This window comes from Etheostoma cragini, chromosome 5 (genome assembly GCF_013103735.1).
Source record: "Etheostoma cragini isolate CJK2018 chromosome 5, CSU_Ecrag_1.0, whole genome shotgun sequence".
In the NCBI taxonomy this organism is placed as follows: Eukaryota; Metazoa; Chordata; class Actinopteri; order Perciformes; family Percidae; genus Etheostoma; species Etheostoma cragini.
Genome location: NC_048411.1, coordinates 6,026,000 through 6,053,228, shown reverse-complemented (window position 1 = coordinate 6,053,228; position 27,229 = coordinate 6,026,000). Strand labels below are relative to the sequence as shown.

The 27,229-nt window shown below is 39.4% G+C and overlaps 1 protein-coding gene across 2 annotated transcripts; it reads left to right on the top strand.

Annotated features, from left to right (window-relative positions):
- Positions 1-27,229, top strand: adam28 (ADAM metallopeptidase domain 28). Of its 2 annotated transcripts, XM_034871890.1 has the most exons (23): positions 1-229; positions 483-560; positions 3,189-3,277; positions 3,377-3,453; positions 4,445-4,523; positions 4,738-4,814; positions 5,292-5,478; positions 5,615-5,677; positions 5,935-6,006; positions 6,237-6,406; positions 7,615-7,696; positions 8,339-8,472; positions 10,691-10,868; positions 13,743-13,832; positions 15,210-15,405; positions 16,523-16,628; positions 22,791-22,947; positions 23,144-23,224; positions 24,228-24,321; positions 24,782-24,887; positions 24,979-25,069; positions 25,164-25,259; positions 26,312-27,229. In XM_034871890.1, the coding sequence occupies exons 2-23, from the start codon at positions 503-505 to the stop codon at positions 26,342-26,344; spliced, it is 2,316 nt and encodes a 771-aa protein (XP_034727781.1). In that variant the 5' UTR covers positions 1-229; positions 483-502; the 3' UTR covers positions 26,345-27,229. The 2 variants fall into 2 exon arrangements, with proteins under 2 accessions (XP_034727781.1, XP_034727780.1); XM_034871889.1 differs by lacking the exon at positions 1-229 and having other exon boundaries at positions 325-560.

Here is a 27,229-nt window from a genome sequence, read left to right as displayed (position 1 = left end):
GCAGGGGAAAGAGTATTAAAACTGCATCAGTTTTAGTGCCTTTATTTGGCAAAAATTGCTAAACCTTATTATATGGTGACGGCAGCGTGAAAAGTGATGTATGTGGAAAGTATCATATGGCTTAAGTATTGTGATTCAGTCAGCTACAATACCGGATGAGTCATTCTGCTGATTTATGGCTTTTATGCAAAAAAAAGAAGAAGCAGCTAAAATATGATCTAATAAAACGGTATGTATAATTCCTGGGGACTGCCAGACATGAAGGTATGTCAGGAAACCAGCAGTATTCTTCCTGCATACTTTAAGAGAAACAAGGACGTGTTCAGGCTGGTTGTGAGCACGCTGTATATTAGTTTTTGTAATGAGGAAGTAGCTGTGACAGGCTTAAGAAGGCTAGCGAAGGTGTGGCCTTGTGACTGCAGCAAGACAACAGGCAGGTTGACAGCATAAAGCCTGATCAGAGCACCGATCTGCTGTTACAGTGACCGTCTGCACTTGGAAAATGACACGAACGCTCCTATTGTGGATCCTCATCCTAAATGCCTCGCTCAAGCACTCAGGTAAGTCACTAGATACCGTTACCTCCATTCAGCACAGGGGGTAATTAATAACTAAAGCCTAGGTTTGTCCTATCCTTTTTGTTTATTCATTCAAAGCAGTTTAACTTGTGGGTTTCGGTTCATGAGTATAGCAAGTAATAAAGTGCTCTAAAACACATGATACAATATAATGATATTTTTTATCATAGATAAAAGGAATGTGAATATTCTTGTACCATATTTAACTATTTTTTTCAGTTTTGGTATAGTTAATCATATATGTCTCCACTTGAGAATAAGGTTGATCAACCTTTAGCAGAGTTTACCATGTCTGCTTCAGTGATAATAAAACTCAAGCTCAAGTTTCAAATTTGCCAGCAGTATTTGTGCTTTTATCTTGCCTGGTGTAAAACTAGGCAATAACCCTTAATTACTTTTGCAACACAGTAAGTGTTCAACACCATCAAATAATGTTCCCTAAGGCAAGAAACGTTACAAAGGCATTGCTGACTTTGTGACCCACTGCCATGGCGGAAATTAAGATCAACAAATCCAGGTGCTACCTCGTACCTGTCCGAGAGTTGAACATGACTCACAGTGACTTAGTCATTTCCTTTTGGGTCGGCTTTTACTAACTAGGGATTACGTTTTTTGTAAGAATAGGTTGGAATGGTTGGTTGAGGAAGGTTGACTAGCTCCATCTGACAGTTTCAAAGAAGCAATTACAGCAAACACATTTTGAACAAGACAGCCTTGTCACAAGAGTGTTGTGTGTTGCAGAAGTTAATATGCATGTGTGTGTGTGTGTGTGTGTGTGTGTGTCTATATATACATCCCAAATCTCCCTCATCCCCAGTGGAAATTACCCCCTTTCCTGGTTATCATACAGTACAACCAAATTACATCAGGCCTATTTAACTTGATTAGTCATTTAAGGGAACACTTTTTTCCTGCTAACAAAGCCTTCTGCGTTCCTGCTTATAAAGTTATCAAAGCGCCCCTTCACTGCCAACTAGTTTTCATGGCAGAGCTTCAGGTACTGTGTTGATATGTTATACACTTCATATCAATATGTCATGTGTTAGTACGCAGAGACAACAGAAACGCCCATAATTGCTCATCGGTTGGTTACTCAAGTGTTTTAGCTGCAGCTGGTAAAGCAACAGTTTTGCACTGATCTGCCCTGATCCAATCTGCTGTGAAACCTTATATAAACAACTTGTTTCTACAAGTAGTTTAAATTTTACGGGTCCACTCTGTAAAGTTTAAGCTTGTGTTATTAAAAAAAGTAGCTTACAGGCTTATATCTTTGGGACAGCAGCACATGCCATAGTTTTTCTGTCTCTTTGGCAGGCCAGGGGCTAGAGAAGAGCTTATCAACCTTAAGGTCAATACAATTCAATTCAATTCAATTTTATTTATAGTATCAAATCATAACAAGAGTTATCTCAAGACACTTAACAGATAGAGCGGGTCAATAATTTACAAAGACCCAACAATTCTAGTAATTCCCCCAAGAGCAAGTATTTAGCGAGGAAAAATTCCCTTTTAGGAAGAAACCTCGGACAGACGCAGGCTCTTGGAAGGCGGTGTCTTATAGTGCTGTTTGAGGGTGTAATGCATAGTGGCAATAACAGTCCTAATAAAAGATAATGAAACAGTGATTGGAAACAGTAGTTTTAGTAGTTCATGGCATAGCAAGGCACGGCAGGACGTTACAGGACGTAGCACGGCCCAGCAGAGCATAGCAAGACGTAGCAGTGCACCGCAGAGCGTAGCAGGGTGTAACAGGGCACTGCAGGGCGTTACAGTACGTAGCACGGGCCCAGCAGAGCTTAGCAGGAAGTAGCACTGCACCGCAGAGGGTAGCAGGGTGTAACGGGGCACTGCAGGGCGTTACAGGACGTAGCACAGCCCAGAAGAGCATAGCAGGACGTAGCAGTGCACCGCAGAGCGTAGCAGGGTGTAACGGGGCATAGCAGGGTGTGCAGGGTCAGGGCCCTAACGGAGTTATTCAGTATGCAGGTCACGGGAGGTGTGACAGAACCCTGAGCTGCCCTCACCTTATATTGCATTACATTTTATCTATTTTGTTACAGGAACAGTTTGATATGAAACATGATTATTTGCGTTCATACAAATCACATGGGAAGATTGTTAACCATCTAATTTATGGACATGTAGTGCCTTTCTTGTTTTGTTCCTTTTCAGACAAAGACAGGCTAGCTGTTTCCAGTTTTCATGATAACCATCAGATATGGGAGTTGGATCGATCTTTTTTTTAACCAGCCGATTGAGAACGTATTCGCAGTGGTAACAACAACCACAGTCTGATCTACTGGCCATTGACCAGCTACACTGGAGTAGTTTTGGCGGGTAAAGGACACCTCAGCGTTGGTAATGAGAGAGGGAAAGGTACTGCTCTTTCACCTTCTCAGATTTATCCTGTCGGTCTATTGAGATTGATCCAACGACCTCCCAGTCATAAGTTTGCTTGTCATAGCCTTAGGCCACCACTGTCCCAGGTGTTATCGGGACTGGTATTTTAATCCAAACCACCATCTGATATCATACAAGTTCATGCAAATGCGTTGAATGAGCATTGTCTTACTCATTACGAAATTATGTGATGTATGTTGTACTCCACAGAAAGCCATGGTCATGACTTTGAAGATGTAAAGGACTATGAGGTGGTTCGACCTGTCAGACTTCACACAGTCAGAAAAAGACATGTAGAGGTATGTCGTTTTGTTGCATCTGGTCTTGCATACACCTCCAAGCTATGGTTGTGATGTTAGTTATGGGAAAATAAGAATGAATCTTTTTCTTTTCTACAGCATCTCAGGCCAGAGACTATTAAGTATGCAATGACAGTGGGAGGAAGAGACATTGAAATGCAACTAGAAAAAAATAAGTAAGTTCTTTTTGCCTAAAGGCATGCAGCTGTGTAGTATCAGCCACCACAAGTAATAAAACAACTTTTAAGGTAATCCAGTGTTAAAGAATTGCTAAAATATTGTTTACTTGTTGAGCATTAACAGTTGACATCTTCATTCAGCAACAGTGGTTCTCATAAAAACATGTTAAGTCGAGCCACCATTTAAACAGTTCCACTTTCTGGTTTTACTTCTCTTTTATTTTTATTTATTTTTTTATTTAATGTGTGGGTTTTCATGTTGTTGGTTGTTGGTTGCGTCATCATTAGACACACTAAAAGCAATGCCAGTTCTTGTGACCAACAATTTAGGTTTTCAATATTACCAGGTGCAAGTGCGCTTACCCACTGCTAGTACTAGCTCTACTTGGCTCGGCTCGGCTCGACTCGGCCGCGGTGTCCCGTCCTCTTTTTTTCCATTGCAGATTATCATGCGTGAGGCGAGCATGGCTGATCGTCATAGCGACGCCACAGGAAATTGCTTTGACCGAACACGACACACACACAGAATCTTCAAAGGCGTGTTGATTTTGATTCACAGCATGTGGCTGTTGCTACATTCAGAAGACAAATTTAGTTTGTTGGGGTTTGTTCAGGCCATCCCCATCTGCCGCTGTCAATGATGACACAGTGATTAAAGTATTTCTGATTAGTGACCAATCAGTAGTCTGCAGGTTTTCACGTCACCTTTTTGGTATTGCCTCAACTTGCTTGGAACCTCGACAGAAGTGATTCTAAAAAAAAAAGTACCAGGGATTTTTTTCATAATGGAAAACCAAAAAAGGCGAGCAGAGTCGAGACGAGTCGACCAGTACCATGTGATCGAACAATTGCATCAATTTTGAATTCAGTTATTTTCATTCAATAAGAACTTTTGGTGTGTTTTCATAGATCCCAAAACTAAGACAGATGAATCGTACACTGTAATGGTCATGTAATCCATTTTTTATTTAATACTTTTCATTATCAGTGAATTACTCACAAAAGACTACACTGAAACTTACTACCAAGAAGATGGGACTCAAGTCACCACAACTCCGAATGACATCGTAAGTGTTTTGCATTTGTAGGCGAGTTTTAGTTCCCCATTCATAAAATGTGACTAAAGTCTCAAATTAGACATGGCTGTCTTTTTTTAAGGTACGTGTCTTAAACGGTCTTAAAAATGCTTATTAAAAGATTATGAAAATGAACATTTAGTTACCATGCCACTATGTGAGTAAATGCTAGATACCAAGTCATCATTGTCATGTCTTTTTTAAGGATCACTGCTACTATCATGGGAGCATTGTGAATGACAGCCAATCATCTGTTAGCATCAGCACTTGTGATGGACTCAGGTGAGCCTTCTAACATCTTCTCTTTAACTTTAATGCAAGTAGAGTCAAACAACAAAATAATAAAAACAGATTTCTAAAACAAATCCCACATCAAAATAACAAAAGAAAAGAAATTCACTTCAAATATATAAACTAAGAAGACGTAGTAACGTCTGAGCAACAAAGTGAAATCAAAAGTAGATTTTGCATTTGGCCGTTTAAAATTTCCTCAAGATCCATCAGGTTATTGATTTTTAACCGATTTACAATGCTTTGCATCCATACTAAGTAACCTACATTTATTACTTTACATAGTTGCTAGAACAGTGTTCTAATTTTAAGTTCATGTTCATGTATGATCATCTGGTAGTTCATCTGCTCTCAAAATTAAAAAAATGCTTTCGGCTCCACTCACTGAGATAAGACTCAATGGATTTATTTCTGCCTCAAAACTATGTCTGTTAAACTAAAAGACTAAATGGCGTGATCTTGGTTTAGGGGTTACTTCAGAATATCTGCCCAGAGGTACCTGATTGAGCCACTGTCTGATGGAGGGGACGAGGGGGATCATGCAGTGATGGCTATTGATAACAAAACCTTCACACCTGCAGTGTGTGGTGTCACCAACACCAGCTGGGATGCTGACTTTGAACCTCCAACAGGTCGGAGCCGCTCAAGATCAGGGGTAATGCTGTCATAACACCTTGCAAAGAAAAGCCTAACACATCATTCAGTCTAGTAATTACATGCAGGAAAAACAACACACTTGACAAAGCTTTAAAAAGGACTAAACTTATCTACTTTATTCTTTTGTTTTCCAGGGTATATCTATTGTCCAGCAACAGAAATATGTTGAGCTCTTTCTTGTTGCTGATAATCGTGCGGTAAGATATTCACACGGAAATTTAATGAGAAAACACGAAAGTTGAAAAAACAGAAATCAATTTCCAGACTTAATTTTGCACAGGTTTTTATAAATGACTAAACTTGTTGGTAAATCTTAGCAGACACAATGTACAACCTCCTTTTGTACTATTTGGGCAGGATATGAATCACATGTTATTTTAGTGCTCTAGCCTTTGGGTAATTTATTATGAATCCACTGCTGAGAAATACTCTAACATGACGCATGGTGTTTCAGTATGTGAAGATGAAGCAAGATCAAACAGCGCTAAGAAAAAGGATATTTGAAATGGTCAACTTTGTCAACATGGTGAGTGGGGAAATTCCAGAGCACATATGTAACCACTGTCAGCTGAAAGTTTCTGTGTCATTTTTGTGATCGCATGCAGTTTCTAGATAACATCTGTTGTTCTAACATCATAGATTTTTATATCCTGTGAAGCCTGTATTTGCAAAAATAGCCCTAAACGTTTCCTGATAATTTGGTCTCCTTTTTGAAAGTTAATATGTAACCTTTCCTATGGTCCTGCTTGCTTTCAGGCATACAAGCCCCTGAGGACCTTCATTGCTCTGGTGGGGCTGGAAATCTGGTCCAATGGTGACCAGATTTCTGTGACCCCCCCAGCCGGGGCTAACCTGGATGCTTTCATGAAGTGGAGGAACTCTGAGCTGGTGCAAAGGAAAAAGCATGACAATGCACATCTTATCAGGTCTGAACAGCCTATAATTGTGAAAATGTATATTTAAAATGTCTCTGACAATGTTTTTTTATTACTTTTACTTTTACATATTAACCCCAACTGTTTTTCTCCTACTTACTGTTGGCTACATGGTCAGGCTTCGGCTTCGGGGATTCTCTATCTCAGTTTATAATTCTTGTTAAATAAAAGAAGCTGAGATCTCTGCTTTTCATTTTTAAATTGCACAACCAGTGTAACCATGTATTGTTTCACAAGTTTAACCCCTTTGGTGCAACAGTTCTCAATGCACTATATGTGCAATGGAAGTTTCCACACCGGGATTGTGTAACAACAAGTGTATTTGCACATTGGAACGCAATTGTCTTCAGCATTAGATTTCCTGTTACAAATTCTTTAGTTTGTTCTTAAATTCCAATTTCACGTAATTACAGAGAAGCCTGTATGATGAGAGTCACACACATTATGTTCCAAGTAGCATACAGGCCCTTAAACAATAGCCTCTATCAATTCAATCACAAGGACACGCCGTGTGAACTCAATAAGCTAAACACACTACACTAACACACTACACAACTTAAAAGTTAATTAAGGCATGTCAGAACTGTTGTTAATTCAATTAAATTAAATTGTCAAATCATGACAAGAGTTTTCTCAAACACTTTAAAGGTAGAGTAGGTCTAGACCACACTCTACAATTTACAAAGACCCAACAATTCTAGTAATTTCTCCAAGAGCAAGCATTTAGTGCAACAGTGGCGAGGAAAAACTTTCTTTTAGAGAGAAACCTCAGGTGGTGAGGTAAACTTCCTTTTACAATGAAACCTCAGACAGACCCAGGCTCTTGGTAGGCGGTGTCTGACGGTGTCGGTTGGGGATATGATGCACAGTGGCAATAATAAACACGATAAAGATAAGGGAACTATGACTAGACACAGTAGTTGTAGTAGTTCATGGTACACCTGGGCACTGCATGGCTTTACAGGGTGTAGCAGGGCACTGCAGGGCATACTGTATGTATGTACTGTATGTATGCATGTATACTGTATGTACTGTATGTATGTGTGTGTCAGTGCTTAGTACCAGCATGTATTTGCAAGTCAAATATTCATTATTGGTATTGACGGCTTCCCATATGTGGATGAATAGATAGACATAGGTGTGGTTTTGTCACAATTAATGTATAAGTGTTTCTTATCTTGTCATCCCATGTCTTTTAGTGGTATTGACTTTGAAGGCGCAACTGTGGGACTGGCTTTCATTGGGACTCTTTGCTCAGGTCACTCTGTTGGAGTAGTACAGGTAATTTGTAAGAGACAGAAAGATTTGTTCCATTTGTAATTTGGTTGCTATATCGCATACGCCATGTACTTGGCTGGTTGTAATGTTAGCCACCAAGGTATTAATATTTAGCCAAGCTAACGGCATGGCTCTATGGATGTCAATGTCAGTTTGTAAAGACATTCCACAGTTCCAAGATGATGTATACTAATGAATTTTTTGAGTTTTTCTGTAGTACCAAAATCAGAGTGATGTTTATAGTTTAAAATGCAATGTTTCGACAATTGTGTGTATTGCCTTGACATTTTTGACATGCATTTATGTTACCCCTCAGGATGATGTGTAATAACTTTGGTGGTTCCTTTCATCTAGTGCCACCATCAGGTCAAATTTTTATTTGTAAAAAGTCATTAATTGCATTAAGGTCTTATTGTTTTAAAAAGGAAGTGTACTTTGTAACCCTTTTCACGTGGTGACTTAGAAATTCTTCCAGTGTAGCAGCAGACATCTAGACTCTGTTGTGGGAACATTATTGTGGTCATAAAATTGAGAAACAGTGGATTGAGGAAACAGATATTTTTTAAACAGAAGTTGGAAGGTGTACTTTAAATTATTGTAAAATGCTGATAAAAGTAACTAAACTGAAAAAATTCCCCATCTCAGGACCATAATGACCGAGCCATTGCTATCGGAGCAACACTGGCTCATGAGATGGGCCATAACCTGGGTATGGACCATGATGACTCAAGTGCTTGTGCTTGTTCTGGTGATAGCTGCATCATGTCTGCAGCACTCAGGTAAGAAAATTAAAAAACTTTAATCAAAATGTGTTATGATAAAGTGTGGCAGACACTGCAGCGAGAGTTGTCACAAGCATGTAATAACCGAGTTTTCATAGAATGTGAAATTTATCCCAGCAATTCAACACATCAAAGTCTGTTTACAGGTCTTGGGGATTATTACTGCCTATGTGAAACAAATTGTATCATGCCTTTTGTGGCTGTGGAGGAAGCTGTGTGTAGTCTGGCAAATTGTATGAAGCTTGCAGGTTCCACGTCAAGTCAATGCGGAAGTGCTGAAAAATTAGTAATTTTCTATAGAAGTCCATGGAAGATTGCCGAACTTCTCACTCGATTGTGAACAATCAAACATTTCCAAAATGAGTTAATGTCCTCATTTGCTAGTTTCAAGTCCTCTTTAAAACAGCATGATGTTACTAGTGTAAATTATGGTCCCATTTATTTTAAAATAGACAAAAAGCAGTGGATGCTTTAGGGTGTGGCTTAGGGTGACCAGACGTCCCCGGTTTCCGGAGACAGTCCCCGGTTTTGGTTACCTGTCCCCGGCAGGCTCAAGACAGCCAGAGCCAGCGCTGCTCAGAGCTCACAAATGTTTTAGAAAGCAGTATTTTACGATGCTAAAATTGCTGATTATCTACATGGAGTCTGGTGGGTTTGTCAAACACCAAGACGTTCAGAAAAGGTTGACCTGCTTAGAGATTCTTTCCAAAATGTTGTCAGACACTTAGAAGCACAGCTCAAGGTCTAGTGTCCCTGTTTTAAGTTTTACAAAAATAAAAACACGACGTGTTTTGGAGGTATATACGCTTCTGAGCTGAAAATGTCCTCGGATTTTGTCTAAAAAATCTGGTAACTTTAGTGTAGTTACACCACTACCTGTCAATCAGGTCAGAGGCTTAGCAATGCTAACCATGGCCCTGTGTACATTAAAACAGCTGTGAACTTGTTTTTGGGGTGTTTTCCATGTTTTTGTCTTGCACTTTGACACTCTTACTGTGTGTTTTCACTTCATCAAAGATAATTGGCACATGTTAGTTGCCTAAAAATGTCTTGTTAAGTGTTTGGTAGCACCTAGCCAACCGAGCTAGCTAGCTAGCGCTAATAGAAAATGTACAGATTTTCCATGTACCGCCAAATGTTGTGGTTTTGGATGTTTCTGTTGTGTGTTTGCATATTTATGGTTCTGTCTCCTGTTTTGTTTATTGATTATTTTGTGTTTGCTCTGTTTTCTGTTGTAGCCCGTGTTTCCTCCCTTCTCTTGTCTAGTTGTAGTTCCTGTCTTGTGTCTTCCCATGCATGTCTGTATGTTCTGTGTCAGTGTGTTTCGGTCAGCGTGTCTGTTTGTTTGAATCTCCTCTGTGGCTTTTGTGTTCCCGTTTATTGATTTTCAGTTCTCTGCTTTCTAATAAATACTCAACTCAAATGAGTTTTTTTGCCTGCCTGCCTGCTCTCTGCGTTTGCGTCCTCTAATCCCATGCATTGTAACACCATACCCTGAGATTCCTGTTTCCCTGTTGGGATTTTCAACTGAATGACTCTTGCCAGCTGGTTGAAAATCAGCAACTTCCCTCTTAAAATTTAGCTAAGCGCAGCGCTATTGCAACCATTAATAAAACTGGTTTTGCCACATCATCCAGTTTGTCAAAAATCGTCACGCCCTGTTTAAAAAAACAAAGTGGGCGACGGACAAAATCGAGGCTTCTAAAGGGCAGTGCACAAACCGATGGGTGACATTACTGCTCAAGTCAAAGACTACAATTTTGAAAATGGAAAAATCTAGGGGGTAAGGAGTTACAATGAAGTGAGCTTACCATACGACTGTAGCCCGCTCCAACGGTGTTAAAAGGTGCAAGGCTAAATCGATGGAATACTTTTTCAAGGGAAGACATTTTAACATGTCACAGTAGGAAAAGCACAGGTGTAAATAATAAAGTGATAATGAAAGCATTTAGCAACTTTGGTTTCAGTGTCCTCACATTGTCTTTCAGACTATCACACTGGCCACTTTAACAACAGAACAATGTTGTTGCTTACAACTCTGCTTTTCCTCCAATGAGAAGTCATAATGTTTGAGGTGAAAAAGACCTTTAAGAACCACTAGAATGACTCCAAAACAGTTTCCCTTAGGCTTTGTTAAAAGGCTAAGAAAACAATGTCTAATTGTAGTTTAAAGACTTTGGATTAATCTAGGAAAATGTGATGTTTCTTCCCTCAGCTGGAATATTCCTCGGACTTTCAGTAGCTGCAGCAGCAGCAACTACGAGAAATACCTGACAAGCCGCAGTCCCAGCTGCCTGCTGGACAAACCAGACTACAGAACCCTGGAGGCTCCTTCAGTCTGCGGGAATGGTTTTGTGGAGAAAGGCGAACAGTGTGACTGTGGCAGTGTGGAGGTAAATAAACTTAAGTATGTGATTCCTCTGGAGAAAAAGGGTTATATTTCTTCTAACTTTTATTCTCCCCTTTGTCTCTCAGTGATTTATAAGCCTTAATGTTGTCCCACAGTACTATTACAGTTTAAAATAGAGAGTGTATGCAAATACACCAAGTATATTACATTGTAGCAATACGAAATATGTCTGACAGCATACAGAGTGAAATGCATTCCCTGTTAGGATTTTGGGTCTGAGTACTGTATCTGCCTCCAGGCTATTGTTTTCTGAGAGTAAGCCTCCACTTCTTGTTACCTTTGTCTGAGCTTGACTCTATTAGTTTGTTAATTTCCCAGAGCTATTATGAGAATGAGGCTGTTTGACATGCACAAACACATTTCAAAATTATAGTCCATCTTCTTTTCAACTGTGAATAGAAGCAGTGACAATATGCACACTAGCACAGTGAACTGATATTACATCTTTAAACTCTTTTAAAAGCTACAGAGCATAGTTTCTGTTGCCCCAATGAGAAATTCGACGTAATGACAACACCATCCCCACCCCCTCCTCCACACAGTTGCTAGTAGCGTCCCATTCAATCAAGGAGGATACAGAGAATTAAAACAAATCATGATGGACTCTTCAAAAGAGATCATTATCTTGGAATATTTTTGCCCTCTCCGTTGCTGTCATACTTTTTCAGCAGTAACTCTTCACCCGAGCTTCTGCTTGCAAAAGTCGCCGGACAACACCAATTTGTAAACAGCCATACTGAGAAATATTTTGGAGCTGATAGGCTTAATTAGCTTTGTATCTACTCATTTGGCAATGGCTTGAATGTAACGGACGTTCATTAATAGTAAATTGCCGTGCGCTATAGCTTTAAGCTGTTTGGGTTGCACATTAAGTACTGGTGTCTAAGAGCCGGTACATCAGGGCCTATTTTAAACCTTGAACGTTTTTGTACTTTTTAAATATGCTAGCTTTAAGAATAATTTGGAAATACAGTATGTTTGTTGTTGTTTAATATTTACCTTACATCATTTTGCAAATCTGGATATCTGTCAAAACTGTCATCATGCTGATGCCTTTTGTACATTCCACCTTCACATCAGTTGTAATTTAGTTAACAGTTAAACAACTTGTAATTTTCACCAAGTTCATATTCAAGGGAAGAGCCGTAAATATGTTGAGACCTGCTTTTGCTTCTGCTGGTATTCAGCAGAGGCACAAGCCTAAACTCAGGCTCCGGATAGGCTAGGGTGCTCCTCTACCCCCCACCATTGCCTAAACAAAGGCATGCAGCAGGAGTGCCTTGTTGCTGAAGATTCCTGCCAGTGTTACTATAGTCAACTAAAACCACTATAAGCAGTGGAAAGCATTTTTAGTCAAGTGAAATTAAATAAAAACTAAACCTTTCTGAAAAACTGAAACTAAACTTTAAAAAAAAACTGACTTAAAAGCCTCACTAAAACTGATATAAAATGAAACAAAAAGTCAAAAATAAACTAAAAGAAAAACTCAATTCAAAGCCAGAACTGTTTTTTTACAAGACAAAGCAAAGTTTTAAATCATGAACCACAGTCCTTACCACTGTGTTTTATAATGTACCACAGGCAGTAGAATATACCGCAGACAAGTTATCTAAATCAAATAACATCGAAATACACGTACCACAAGAACATTTCCAAGTCTAATGGAAAATAAATAGTTTTCAGAAACAGCCCATTATAAATTCACTTATAGTGTCTGACAAGTTTCCACAGTTTACATTGTCTCCTTAGTTAATTATGAAGGGGATGGAAAGCAAAAAAAAGTAATCTTTTAAAAAGGAAATACACTTAAAGAGTATAACGTGTCTTTAACGTGTAATATTAGGTAAATACAGCAACGTCATAAATAAATGTTTTTGTGATTTTGTGTGTACATTTACTCCATTTGGATGTTGTAGAAAAGTATATTTAGTTTGCATTTTCAGTTTCATCGTATAAGAGCTCTTAATTGGACAAATATTTGATTCATTGTGTTATTAAAGTTCAAACACCTCTCACAAAGTATTAAATATGAACTTGAATATTATGATGAATTAATTAATTTTGGGTAATGTTACTTGGGAAATATTACTGTTCTCAGGGTTCCCTTGAATGGCCGTAAAGTTGGCATTCAATTTTATCCAAGGTGGTAATAAAAAGGTCTTAAAGGTCCCATGACATTAATATTAATATGCGTTCCCCCAGCTTACCTATGTTCCCCAAGTGACTAGAAATGGTGATAGGTTATAGGTGTAAACCGAGCCCCGGGTATCCTGCTCTGCCTTTTAAGAAAATGAAAGCTCAGATAGGCCGATCTGGTATTTATGAGGTCATAAGGGGCAAGGTTCCCTCCCCTTTCTCTGCTTTGCCCAGTTGGTCGAGGTCATACCCCCAGCCTCCACCTTGCCCCCCCCCCCTCTTCCTCAAAAGCTACAGACTCAGAAATGGCACATAGGAAAGCTCATTTTGGGACTGGCTCTAGTGGCTGTAATTCTGCACCAAGGCTGAATTTTGGGAAAGAGACTTTAGATATGGTATTAGGGGACCACTAAGGTCTGTATAAAAGGTTCCCCAGATATGGTCTTAGGTGAACATTAAGCTCTATATAAAAGAGACTTCAGATACAGCAGTAGGGGACCATTAAGGTCTGTATAAAAGCATCTAAAGAGCACCATGTCATGGGAACTTTAATGTCTTAAATGTAACTGGGAGAATCCTGGGTAGCCTGGCTTGCGATCTAGACATAAGGGTCAAAGTACAGGCATATTCCTAAGGGGAAAATTTTGAGTATTGCGTTCAACACAACATAATAAAGAGAAGGATAAACAACAGCCTAATGAGTTCCATGTTGTCCTTATAGGAGTGCATCAACCCATGTTGCAATGCCACCACCTGCACCCTGAAGGAGGGATCCCAGTGTGCTGAAGGCGAGTGCTGTATGGATTGTAAGGTGAGTAGATATGAATCATAAATGCAGCTGTACATGTTGCAGTGACTTTTATTTTTTGAAATGTGTAATCCTTTCCATGGCATTTTCCTCTACTGAGTATGTTGATCCAACTGTTTGATTTGCTACATCCCTCTAGTGGGGATATAAGGTATTACAAGTATTCTAAGTGGAGTAATGTCTGTTTTTAGAAATTGTTGTTGTCCGGCAACTTTCACGCATAGGAGTGTAGAGAATTTCTACTCCAAAGAGTCCATCATGTTTTTTAGATCCTCCGTGTCCTCCTTGGCTATTAGCAAATGTGTAGAGGGGGCGATAATGGAAGGTTTCTGTCATGTGGATACAGACATTACTTTACAAACTACGCACTATAGCTTCAATTTCTCCTCCAACTTACACAAGTGTGATGTGAAAACATGAAACTTCCACTAATCAGAGACTGAGAATGCACTTTGGAAAATGAGAAAGGAGAAATATCTGCATTTTAAATCTGTTTTTATTTAATGAGGAGAAACAAGTATTAATGTATTTTTGAAATTTTATTACCAATTTTTTTGAGTTTTTTTTGTGGAAACAAATATATCAGACACAAGTTACTATTCCATGTTCCCTGTTTTTATTTATTTTTCCGTCTCTGTGTAACGTAGAGTGTTCCCTGCGTCTCTACCACGCATAATGTAAGACAGCCTGTAAGAGAGACAAGCATTATAAGATCTTGGTGGAAGCATGCTGCATGCTTATTGGCTCACTAATGCTGATAAAATCCTTAGGCATTGAAATTTGTTATTGAATAACGAGGCATTTTTTCAATTCTCAATACTTTGGAGGCAATTTGGTCGGTGCCTAAAAAGTTTTGAATTCAGTAGGCTTAGGCTTACCGGTACACTTCTCTATCTATATCTATAACCTGATATGTAATGTGACTCCCACCTCCACACATAGTTAATATTAATGGCATGAGCATGTGTGACATCAACCATTGGTTTGTGGAGATCTGCTATGAGTCGTGAAGTTTGGCCTCCTGCTTGTGGATGTGACGATTTTAGACGAGAGGGAGGAAACACTTTCAATGGCAATCCCATCATAGCCAGGCCCAAAACAACCCCTGCTTTATCCTCAATTTTAAAAATCAATGAGACTATAATTCAAAAAATTACTGTTCTGTGTTGCAGAAGACTTAAAACTAGCTGTTGAGACAATGAACTCACTATGAAAATGCTAATTTGGTCACTTTCTCATAGAGTTCTACTGAAACCGACCTCTTTTTACAACCGCACGTGTCTCCCCGTGTTGTAATTCAGATAGAATGCATTCATATCTGTAGCACTTTGCCGAACAGGATGCTTTGTCCATTAATATACAGTCTATGCCTCCACACAGATCTCGCCACGGTCCAGGGAGTGCCGCAGGCAGCAGGATGACTGTGATATGGCAGAGTACTGTGATGGGCAGAACCCAACCTGTCCTGAAGATGTCTTTGCTGTGAATGGCCTTCCATGCAATGGTGGTCTGGGATACTGCTACAACGGCCAGTGTCCACAGAGGCCAAACCAGTGTCTCAAACTGTATGGATCAAGTGAGTTGTTGTGCTTACGTATGTATTATGCGTTGGTTGTTTTGGTGTGGGTCGTTTTATATTACACTATTTTGTTAGGGAAATTAGATAATATATGAGTTAGAGCTGCAAAGATTGTTTAATTGTAAGGGTTACATTCATATGTTGTCCATCCATCCATCCATCCATCTTCAACCGCTTATTGGGTATAGGGTTGCGGGGGCAGCAGCTCCAGTAGGCTACAATAGATGTAGTGGATCATATGATGTCAATCCATTAATTAGTTAGTCATTTTGTATTAAAAAAAAAGGGTTTTAAAGAAACAACTTGCACGTCCAAATATTCTTCTGTGCAGGTGCACATGGAAATATCCTCAACTTTGAACAAAGGTAATAATCCTACTCTGCTCTTGCTATAGAATCACCATTTATTCACAGAAAACTAACGTTCGTAAACTAACATCTCTTGTTTAGTCTTGCTTTGCCAGACCCTCCTCCACAGCTCGCTGTCATTGGCGGTGCTAAACTCCACACAGAGCTGCTGCAACATAGAGAAAACTCAGATTGCACAGCTAGTCTAACTAGCTGTCTCAGTTTACCATGCAAAGCTCTAATCCACGGAATTTAAAATTCCAACTCAAAGAAAGCGCATGCACAGGCATTCGGCGGAATTTCCTGAGGCAATCGCAAAAGTGGAATGCAAAGGATATAGACTACTCTTGAAAAAACTGAAACGTTAGTTTTCTGTAAATAAACGATGATGCTATGGCAAGAGCAGAGGGCAGGATTATATCCTTTGTTCTAAGTTTATTTGTTTTTTTAAAACTAAAAATGTAGTTAATAGAAGATATTGGAGAACCTCATTTTGGGCTTTGGAAAACACTGATCAACATTTTGTCATCATTTTCTGACAATGTATATACCAAAAACTAATCAATTAACAAGATGACATACTTTGTTAATACCGCAAGGGGAAATTAAATTTTTTCACTTTGTTCTTAGTCACACACATTAATCGCGAAAATAACCGCCAGGTGCAGCCCTAATTTGAATAGGTAAACTATTGCGCCGCTATCTAAAAAGAGCCTGAAGACATATGAAAGGTTAAATGTAATCCTTTCCTTCTTTCCTTCCATCAGGTGCTACAGAGGCCCCTCAATACTGCTACAACCATAACACCAGAGGAACCTACTACGCCTTCTGTAGACGTCCCTCCAACGACAAGTACATCGCCTGCCAGCAACAGTGAGTCTTCTGAAACCATTCGATCACAATTGTTTTGTGGGACCTTTGCTTTGTAAAATATCTTAATTGGCTTAAAGGTAGAGTGGTCGCCTGCAAATCGGAAGGTTGGCGGCAGTCCTATGTTGTGTCCTTGGGAAAGACAATGAACCCTGAGTTGCCCCTGATGCTGGGAATTAGGGTGTAAATGTGTGTGATTGTTTATCTGATGAGCAGACGGCACCTTGCGGGCAGCCTTGGCCCCAGTGTGTGAATGTATGTGAAGGGTAAATAGTTCCTGTACTATGTAAAAGTCCTTTGAGTAGTTGTTTAGACTAGAAAAGCGCTATATACTGTAAATACAGTCCATTTACAAAAATACAGTCCATATGGTACAGTTGAAATATTTGAGGATTAGTATGTGTGTAGTCAGAGATCTTGTCATCTCTAATACTAGTGCAGTGCCTGTTGAAAATGTGCCTGTTTGGAATGGGCCGATTGCTTGACCTGTGGTATTGCTACTAAACCATTTCATATGCAAGTCCTATGTATAGGGGCGGTCGTGGTTCAGGTGTAGAATGGTCGCCTGCCAATTGGGAGGTTGTTTCGATCCCTGGCCCTGCAATCCCATGTCGAGGTGTCCTTGGTTCCTGTTCTGTGAAAAAGCGCTTAAAGTAGTTGTTTAGATATAAGCTATATATAGCTTTATAAGAACAGTCCATTTACATTTGAATTTATATCCTACTACTATTGCTGATTTACCTGAACGTTGCAGATTCAGAATGTAATCACAAAATATCACAATAACAATGTGGAGTGATCAGACATCAGCCTCATGGACTGGTGGCAGTGCGCTACCAACGTGGACCGTTATGAGAGAGCTAAACAGCACATATCTGAGGCCACCAGAACTGTCTGTGTGTGTGTGTGTGTGTGTGTGTGTGTGTGTGTATGTGTGTGTGTGTGTGTGCGAGCAGAGAGAGAGAGAGAGAGAGAGAGAGACGAACAGGGTTGTCTCGTGTTGGATCGTAAACAAGTTTAACAATTCAGCAGAGTTGTTAATTTCCATGCAGGATTAGTGGCTTGATAGTTAAGTAGGGGGATTTGATTCATTGGGGTATTTTGGCAAAGGTAATGTTATTAGTTAGCGGTAGACTTAATTAGCCCGGGGTGAGTCTGATGAAAAGTGCTATGTCGGCCCGGTTCAGCTTTGAGATTTTCTTGCATTGCACAGCGCTGTGAAGGAACAATCTCCGAGAGTACTTTATATTCTGTCTCTGGTTAGAAGTGGTGAATGTAGGCTATAGCTCACAGCAACCTAGTAATATACAGTGAGGAAAATAAGTATTTGAACACCCTGCTATTTTGCAAGTTCTCCCACTTAGAAAGCATGGAGGGTCTGAAATTGTGCATGTCCACTGTGAGAGACATAATCTGAAAAAAAATCCAGATATCACAATGTATGATTTTTTTACTATTTATTTGTATGATTCAGCTGCAAATAAGTATTTGAACACCTGAGAAAATCAATGTTAACATTTGGTACAGTAGCCTTTGTTTGCAATTCCAGAGGTCAAACGTTTCCTGTAGTTTTTCACCAGGTTTGACACACTGCAGAAGGGATTTTGGCCCACTCCTCCACACAAATCTTCTCTAGATCAGTCAGGTTTCTAGGCTGTCGCTGAGAAACATGGAGTTTGAGCTTCTTTCAAAGATTCTCTACTGGGTTTAGGCCTGGAGACTGGCTAGGAGACTACAGAACCTTGACCTGCTTCTTCCAGAGCCACTCCTTGGTTCTCCTGGCTGTGTGCTTCGGGTCATTGTCTTGTTGGAAGACCCAGCCTCGACCCATCTTCAATGCTCTAACTGAGGGAAGGAGGTTGTTCCCCAAAATCTCGCAATACATGGCCCCGGTCATCCTCTCCTTAATACACGCTTAGTGGAATTATGACCAAAAAGTTCCCACCTTTCTTTGGATCATTGAGACCCCACAAGGTGAGATCTTGCATGGAGCCCCAGTCCGAGGGAGATTGACAGTCATGTTTAGCTTCTTCCATTTTCTAATGATTGCTCCAACAGTGGACCTTATTTCCCCAAGCTGCTTGGACATTTCCCCGTAGCCCTTTCCAGCCTTGTGGAGGTGTACAATTTAGTCTCTAGTGTCTTTGGACAGCTCTTTGGTCTTGGCCCTGTTAGTAGTTGGATTCTTACTGATTGTATGGGGTGGACAGGTGTCTTTATGCAGCTAAAGACCTCAAACAGGTGCATCTAATTTAGGATAATAAATGGAGTGGAGGTGGACATTTTGAAGGCAGACTAACAGGTTTTTGAGGGTCAGAATTCTAGCTCATAGACAGGGGTTCAAATAATTATTTGCAGCTGTATCATACAAATAAATAGTTACAAAACATACATACATACATACATTGTGATTTCTGGATTTTCTTTTAGATTATGTCTCTCACAGTGGACATGCACCTACGTTGACAATTTCAGACCCCTCCATGATTTCTAAGTGGGAGAACTTGAAAAATTGCAGGGTGTTCAAATACTTATTTTCCTCACTGTATAGTGTCTGGCTGTTATTTGTTCCTTTCCTTTCAGTAGGATACCGCTCTGTCTGCCACTTCTTGTCTGGTTGTGCTTTGCATTTGTGGGATTCTGAATCTTCCTTAAATTTGGGAATTGTCATTAGTTTATTCAAAGTCAAAGGTGTATGTCACATTTTAGCTGCCAGCTCCACTGCACTGTCTTTGGGTCTTGGTGTGAGAGGGGGGCTGGGCGACAAAAGCCAATGTTATGCTTCTTTTACCTGCATATATTTCTTGAAATCTTTTGCATTTCTAATCCAAACAACGTCAGACTTGGTACTCCACTTAAACGTGCCCCTGTCAAGCAAACACACACACACAGAGAGAAAGACGTTCCTACAATTTATAGATAGAAGATATCAGTCATTTTCCTCCAAACAATTGCTCTTGCTGCCTATTCACAAAACCACCTCTCATTGTCCAACAGCATCCCTTCACTATGGTCAAACCGTAGTTTGTCATCACGTCAATTCGCTCAACCTCTTTCCCCTTCCCCAGTCCTGCCAATTGATCCCAAAACAACGTCATCTGAAAATAGCCCCGCTCAACACGCAATCGCTAAGTAATAATGGAATATAGAATAGAACAGAATGCCTTTGATTGACCCTATACACATGTACAATGAGATTAAAGCAACTTCTTTTTCAGTGTACTGCATGTAAAATAAATATAATTCAATTCAATTTCAATTCAATTTTATTTATAGTAACAATTCATAACAAGAGTTATCTCAAGACACTTTACAGATAGACCACACTCCAGAATTTACAAGGACCCAACAGTTCTAGTAGTCTCCTCCAGAGCAAGCAACAGTGCGACAGTGGCGAGGATAAACTTCCTTTTAGGCAGAAACCTCGGTCGGACCCAAGCTCTTGGTAGGCAGTGTCTGACGGGCCAGTTGGGGTTAAAATAAAGAGTGGAAATAACAAAAATAGAAAAAATTGTAGTTTGTAGCAGTTCTTTGTAGTAGTTCATATAGCAAGATGGAATAAAATAAGAAGTGCAAGAAAAGAAAAAGCAGGGATAAGGTATATAGTTTTGAGACGCTATATACATATATAAAATAAATAAATATGGTTTTATATACAGTGTGACATGCAGTGTGGGTTGTTGCATTATTTGAAAATTGCCCAATAATGGTGATCATATTCAATGAATAATAGATATTGGAAAATGAGAGGAATGATACTGCACAGTATACAGATATTGCACAGTAATAGAATAGCAAAGTATTTCAATATTATAAATAGTATTAAATATTATTGCAGAGTATAGAAGGAGAGGTTTGGGGGTAAGACTGTGAAGTCAGTGCATGTGTGAGTTCAAAGTGTTTATGGTTTTTATTGGTTCTTGAATCTGTTAGTCCTTGTTCTGTTCTGCCCCTGTTCCTTGAGGGCAAAAGGTTAAAGAGATCTAAGCCAGGGTGGGAGTTGTCCTTTGTGATGTTTTTTGCTCTGCTGAGGCAGCAGGAAGTGTAAATGTCCACCAGGGAGGGGAGAGGGCAACCAATGATCTTCTGTGCTGCCTTTGAAGCCTCTGAATCCTCTCCTTGTCTGCCAAGGGGCAGCTGCCGTACTATACTGTGACGTCAGTACGTCAGCAGGCTCTCTGAATGAATTAATTCATCACTGACAACAAAATGGACCTCCTCTTATCACCAAAACCTGGCACAAACCCCTGGATTACTTCTCACTCAACCGGACAACACCAACAGGATTCAGCCACAGAACAAACCAGGCACTGAGAGACAGAAACAACATTAAAATAACCACCATCTCCATCCCAGCCAACCTGACTTTTGAACATCTCACCTTCAAACTATCTGGTCCCAGTCCTCTTGTTATTTCTGTTTTCACCCTCTGTCCTCATTTTTGGAGATTCTTTAACTTTAATCTGCCACTGAATTTCTGGAACTGTTAAACTGCTTCAACTTCTCACAACATGTTAACTTCCCCAACGACACTTATGGTCAAATCCTCGATATGGTCTGCTCCACTGGTCTCACAGTAAATCATGTCTCCATACTGTATCTTGGACTGACTTGTAATCATCACAGACATTAACATCCACATTCATATAACTAAAGATAAGCGCAAAATCTCATTCATGAACCTCAAATCCATAAATTCATCTACTCTCACATTTTACATTTCACCACAATAACAAACAGCTCCACCTGCAGCCTTCATCCCATCCCATCAGCCTTTAATTAGACCTGTCTACCATCCATCACCCCGCTCATCACTACAATCATCAATTTCTCTCTCAGTTCAGCATCAGTCCCCACAGAACTCAAGCTTGCATCAGTCACCCCCATCCTCAAGAAATCTGGTCTAAATCCGGACACCATGTCCAACTTCCGACCCATATCCAACCAATCAAAATTCCTGGAACGTGTTGTTGCTCCTAAAATTAAAACTCACCTCTCCTCACAAGCTCTCCGTTGCTTACAGTTTTAATTATTATTGTTGTATAGTCTCCATTACAGAGCAGTGTTTATGTATTGCATCTCCAGTTTCAGAACTGTTGCTATTTTACTGTAAAAATTTGAGTCTTTTACTTTGTAAAATATCCAAATTGACTTTGAGTATCGGTATAGTTAAAGATGTCCTGAACTCAAATATATCAGTTATTGTCTGGAATTATGAAGTAATGTCTTTGTCATGAAACAACTGGATCATGATTGTTTTGTGGTTAGTATCCTATAATCTACTGGCTTAATCTCTGTGAGTTGATTCTGAAAGCTACAAGCGAGGTGAACAAAGTGACACAAAGCAGGTTCAAGGTCACAGTAGTCTTTATCAACAATGTTCCACTTCCGGGGTTGATCAGGTGCTGCCGGAAATTCCGCCGGATGAACCTCTTTTTGTCTGGATGTCCTACACCTTCCTCTTTCTTTGTGTTGGCGTTCTAAACTCTGGTCGATTTAATGAGGACCGTGGTTAACTGCTCCTCAGATCTCTACAGGGTAAATCCAGACAACTAGCTAGACTATCTGTCCAATCTGAGCTTTCTGTTCCATGACTAAAGCAACTTCTGAACGTCATTCTGTCCACCCAAGACAATTGTGATTGGTTTAAAGAAATGTCAATAAACCCGAGCATGTTTTTCTCCTATCACAGAATGCTGTGTGGACTAGCCAAACCCACCTCGGTCTGGCAATGGCAGACTGAGTTCACAATGTTCTAAAGGTTTAATGAGATACACAAGAATATATATATACATTTTCTAACCATCACTCCATATACTTCCAATATTTGGGAAGTAGATAGATAAGAAAAAGGCTCCATAGGATGAGGATCGGTTCAAGTTATGTTCCGACAGATACATCTTCAGAAAGGAAAACGATTTATAATACAAATGAGAGAGACTTTATTCTGACTTTTTCCAGAATGCAATGTACAGTGAGTCTCAGCAAAACAAACAGCAGGATGGTTACTCTGAAATGAAGCCTTAATAATTTTGTCAATATGCAGACTTATCAAAGTTAAGTATCTATGTTGGACTAAATGTTTATTTGTTTACAGAAATATCGGGAATTGGCTCGGAAGTGAATGTGAGCACATATATTCTGATCCTCTCTTTCCTTTTGCAGAGACGTGCTTTGTGGGAAGCTGTTCTGCCAAAGCAGTACTGACAACCCAAACTATGGCCGCATGGTCAAACTCGGCGACTGCAAGGCAGTTTTCTTTGCAGACTACACCCAGGACTACGGGCAGGTGGACACTGGGACCAAATGTGGGGCTGGAAAGGTAATAGACATTTACTTTTCTTTGTTTCTTTTACACGGCTATTCATTCTGTAAATGTGTTTTGTGGTCATGATTACACCACAATCACTCGAGAAATCATCTCAACATCTACCTGCATCTACCATGTTGTAACACTAAATCTGTAATGTGTATCAAAGTAAGCAATGTCTTTATCACTGACTGTTTTTTATTGCAAGGTATGCAGCCAGAATGAGTGTGTGGAGCTTGACACAGCATACAGAAATACAAACTGTTCAGCAAAATGCGGAGACCATGCTGTAAGTAGATGCCAACACTCCTCAGAACTTCAGAGTTTCTTTTTTATTATTTAACAAAATAATTCATTAAAGTATTGAAAGTGTTGAAAACTGTGACCAATTTTCAAAAAGTTTCTATATAGAAATTTGGGTTTCTTTTAACCAAATTGTCAAAAAAATAAGGTTGATGGTTCCATACAATGCTCTTTACATGTAACATAAACACTACTTCACTACTTTAATTTAATTTGGGCATTTAATTCAATTTTAAAGCTTTTGGAGGAAAAAAGAATAAAAGAACACTAAAATTATAAAACATAACAGCACAACAAAAAGAGAAAATAAGAAAAGACAATAATTATGTGTGGTGACAATAAAATGAAGTAAACATGTCAACTGTCTCGGATTGCGAAAAGGAAAGAGAGGGACACAATATACCCATTTTAAGTTGTTTGTCTAACCAAATAAGCTTTAATCCTGAATTTAAAGACTATGAGAAGGAGACTTGTTTTGGAATATATATTACATATTCCACAGCAAGCTTTTCTGTATCTAATAGAGAACTGACAGGCTTGTTCTAAATCCTGTAGGAAATGAAAATTAATTATCACCATGAAAAATGTGATGTCCACGTCCGGTGTTGGAAATGGGTGAATTACTGAATTTGTCTGAATTAAATCTGTCAGTAGTTGTACATGTACCAAACCAGGCGGATACACACACTTGCAGATTTAAAAAATATACAGTACATGTTAAATATTTATGTTACAATGTATTTTTATACTTTGAAATGAATAGACTGTTAGAAGAGTGGGACTTAATGTTTTATCTGACTTCTAATTGCAGCAAGTTTGGTAAATTGTTTTGACTGTAAACTGTATTAAAAGGGTTAATGAATAGGAACCAAACTATTTAGTTTGGATGTTGTGTTCATGGGGCGCTTCATTCTCTGAGCTGCTGCTGCTGCATGGTGCCATTAAACACAACATGTGAAAACATGTGCTAATGGCAGGGTTTCTTTCAGGTGTGCAATCACAGAAGTGAGTGTCAGTGTGAGCCCGGTTGGATGCCTCCTCACTGCAATGTGAACGATGGAGCTTTCAGTTCTCTTTCTACTGGTGAGACCTACAGATGTTCTTACAGTAACCCACACCGTAGTGTCGAACAAGCATGTGTGCTTTCTGCACGACTAATAATTAATTTGAATCTTTCATGTAGCACTTGATGCAATTGTCGATTATTTCCTCCATTATTAATAAGTTGTTTGGTCTGTAAAATGGCAGAAAATGGTGGAAAATGTCAAGAAGTGTTTCCCATAGTCCAAGATGGCGTCCTCAAATGTCTTGTTTTGTCAGAGATATTCATTATACTGTCTTAGATGAGTGAAGAAACTAGGAAATATACACATTTTAAGAAGCTGGAATCAGAGAATGTCTACTTTCCTTTTCACAAGAAATAAATTATTAGTTGATTGATAGTTTTAATCAATCAAAATTGTTGGATTAATCAATTAATTGTTGTTGTTTTCTGTTACACTATTGCATCCCAACAAAAGTGATTTATCTTTCATTTCTGCAGGAGCCGCAATTGCTATTGCAGTGGCAGTTACACTAGTGGTCTTAGGTACCATTACTGGTGTGATAGGATTCATTTGGAAAAAACGACAAAGCCCCATGTTGCCAACGTGAGTAATCATCCCCCTATTGCATGTCCTGGTGTGGCTACACTGTAAACTCACCTTTGCATTGCGGAAAACGTCTCTCATTTTCTAACAGGGTACACACCCAGAGGAAGCAGCCAGCAGTGGCTAGCTCCATACCCCACCTTAACAAAGGGCCAGTTCCTAGTCAACCCAGGCCAGTGCAGGTAATGTGGTGGAATATAAAGTATTACAAGTGTTGAGTTTAGATTCATCATATAACTACGAAATGCATTCACTAACATATACTTGAATTTTTAGGCTGGAAGGCCAAAACCCAAAATAGCTCCACCTCCGCCACCTCCGGCAGGGAACAGACCAAAACCTCCGGGCCAGAACTACACAGCTGCACGCCAGGTAACTGGGATTCCTTCAAAGTGTTCATAGGTCTCTGACACAACTTTGATGTTATTCAAATAAACTCGAACATACTTGGAATAGGAATAGTTTCATTACAGTCAGGCCAATACCAGTATCGGAAAAGCCTCTCATACTGCCTAAAATGCTGGTATCATATTGGCGAGTCTATACACCAATCCGATACCACGTAATTTAGCAAAAAAGTGATGTTCTGTTTTTGTTAAGACTGATTGTCAAACTAGATAATAAAAGAAAGTTCTATGGCATTCATTCTCTGCCTTTGATCAAATTTTACAAATAGTTTAACCTCTGCAAAGCATACAACAATGATAGCTATCATATCACACACATTTGGAATAGTTACATACAACTGTTAAAATAATTACGAAAATATATATACTTTAATGCATTGGTATTAGATAGGTATTAGAACGAATTTTTGCCCAGAAGAAAAAAGAGCGTCAACAACTACCGATAACTATGTTCTTCTCTCGAAGAAACACACCTGCACCGCGGCTTTAGAAGAAAAAAACGCTACAGAGCGGAGACAGGATGCAGCGGCTCAGTCAGAAGAGCAGTGAAATACACGGGAGTCACTAGTTTTCCTTCTGTACTTTGTATTTTTTTGTATTTTTCATTTTCTCCCGTTCTAATCCAATGACTCTGGTCGCGGGGGGGGGGGGCGGTGGGTGAGGCGGTGCTGATCTCCGACATTTGAAGCCTTCAGTTCGTCTTGATGATTAAAATGATTATTTTACAGTAGGCCTACAGTAGTTATTTGTAAAAAACGTTTCTACAGTACTTTTATTTGTTAAACAAATGCTTGGGCCTGTAAAAAGGTTTTGTTCTTTGGTTTCAATGTATCATGGAGTATTTCATCGTATAATAATTGTAAAAAAATAAAGGTTACTACTTCACGGATTTGACCTATCGTGGTTTTTTTTTTTTAACATAACCACCGTGATAAACGAGGGTTCACTGTATTTCAGAAAATTTCTTTAACTGTTAAAGCTGAATCAATAACCAAATCTTTTCGGTTTGTCTTCTAGGCTCTGAGGCCAGTACCTCCACCAAAGGTCTGACTCACCTGAGTCCAATGTCCCCAACGAGAGGCTGCTGGAAATCTGGACAAGTTACTATTAAAGACAGCAGTTTTGTTTACTGCAGTGCTGTCTGAAGCATGATGGAGTGTTCGTACCACTGATGAGCAAAGTGCCGGAGGACAACAAGAGACTTTAAATTGTTACTTGCATGCAATGCACTGAGGACTTCTTATCACAGGGATGAACTTCGGATTTTATAAGGCACTTTTTTATACTACAGGGTTGGGCACCTAGAAGCAGCTTTGACCCTGAACGTAAGCCATATCATTTTATACATGTTATTTTGTCACTTGGTAAATAATATATAAAAGTATTCAGAGACTGCAGTAATTTGTTAATATTTTAAGTTGTATTGAGCCTAAAGATGTCCTAAACTGCTTTGATTTACGGGGTCCTAAATTTCAGGCACTCTGGTTCATTACAGTGCAAACTAATGGAATATAAAAGATATCAGATGAAAAGAAACTGTGGTAATTAGGACTGCATGAACCTTGCCACTCTAAAGTTCTGTAAAATGCTACATGTCAGCATTGTTTGTTCAATCTCAAGGAACTACTGTCAAATGAGAAAATGCAAGAAAGGAATAGATGGTGGTGGTGATTCTTTGTCTGTCAGATTGTAGACAATGCCAGAATCCAGTGTTTAGACAAATGTACACAGTGTTAAACAAGATCGTGGTTTTTGTCGCCCATGAGGATAAGTCACCAGACGACACCATCTTCTTAACGTAGCCATGGTGAGAAATACAGAGAGAGTTGTGTGAGGCTGATAGTCCTAATTAGCTTTGTAGCATTTGGCAATGGCTGGAATGTAACAGGCGTTCATTAATATCAAAGCTTTACGCACTAAAGCTTTAAATAAAAT

Bases quoted from the DNA above. Each gene is read 5' to 3' on its own strand.
- adam28 (XM_034871890.1), top strand. From the start codon at position 503: ATGACACGAACGCTCCTATTGTGGATCCTCATCCTAAATGCCTCGCTC. The intron at 7,697-8,338 runs GTAATTTGTAAG...TCCCCATCTCAG, and splicing joins ACTCTGTTGGAGTAGTACAG to GACCATAATGACCGAGCCAT. The intron at 8,473-10,690 runs GTAAGAAAATTA...TTCTTCCCTCAG, and splicing joins ATCATGTCTGCAGCACTCAG to CTGGAATATTCCTCGGACTT.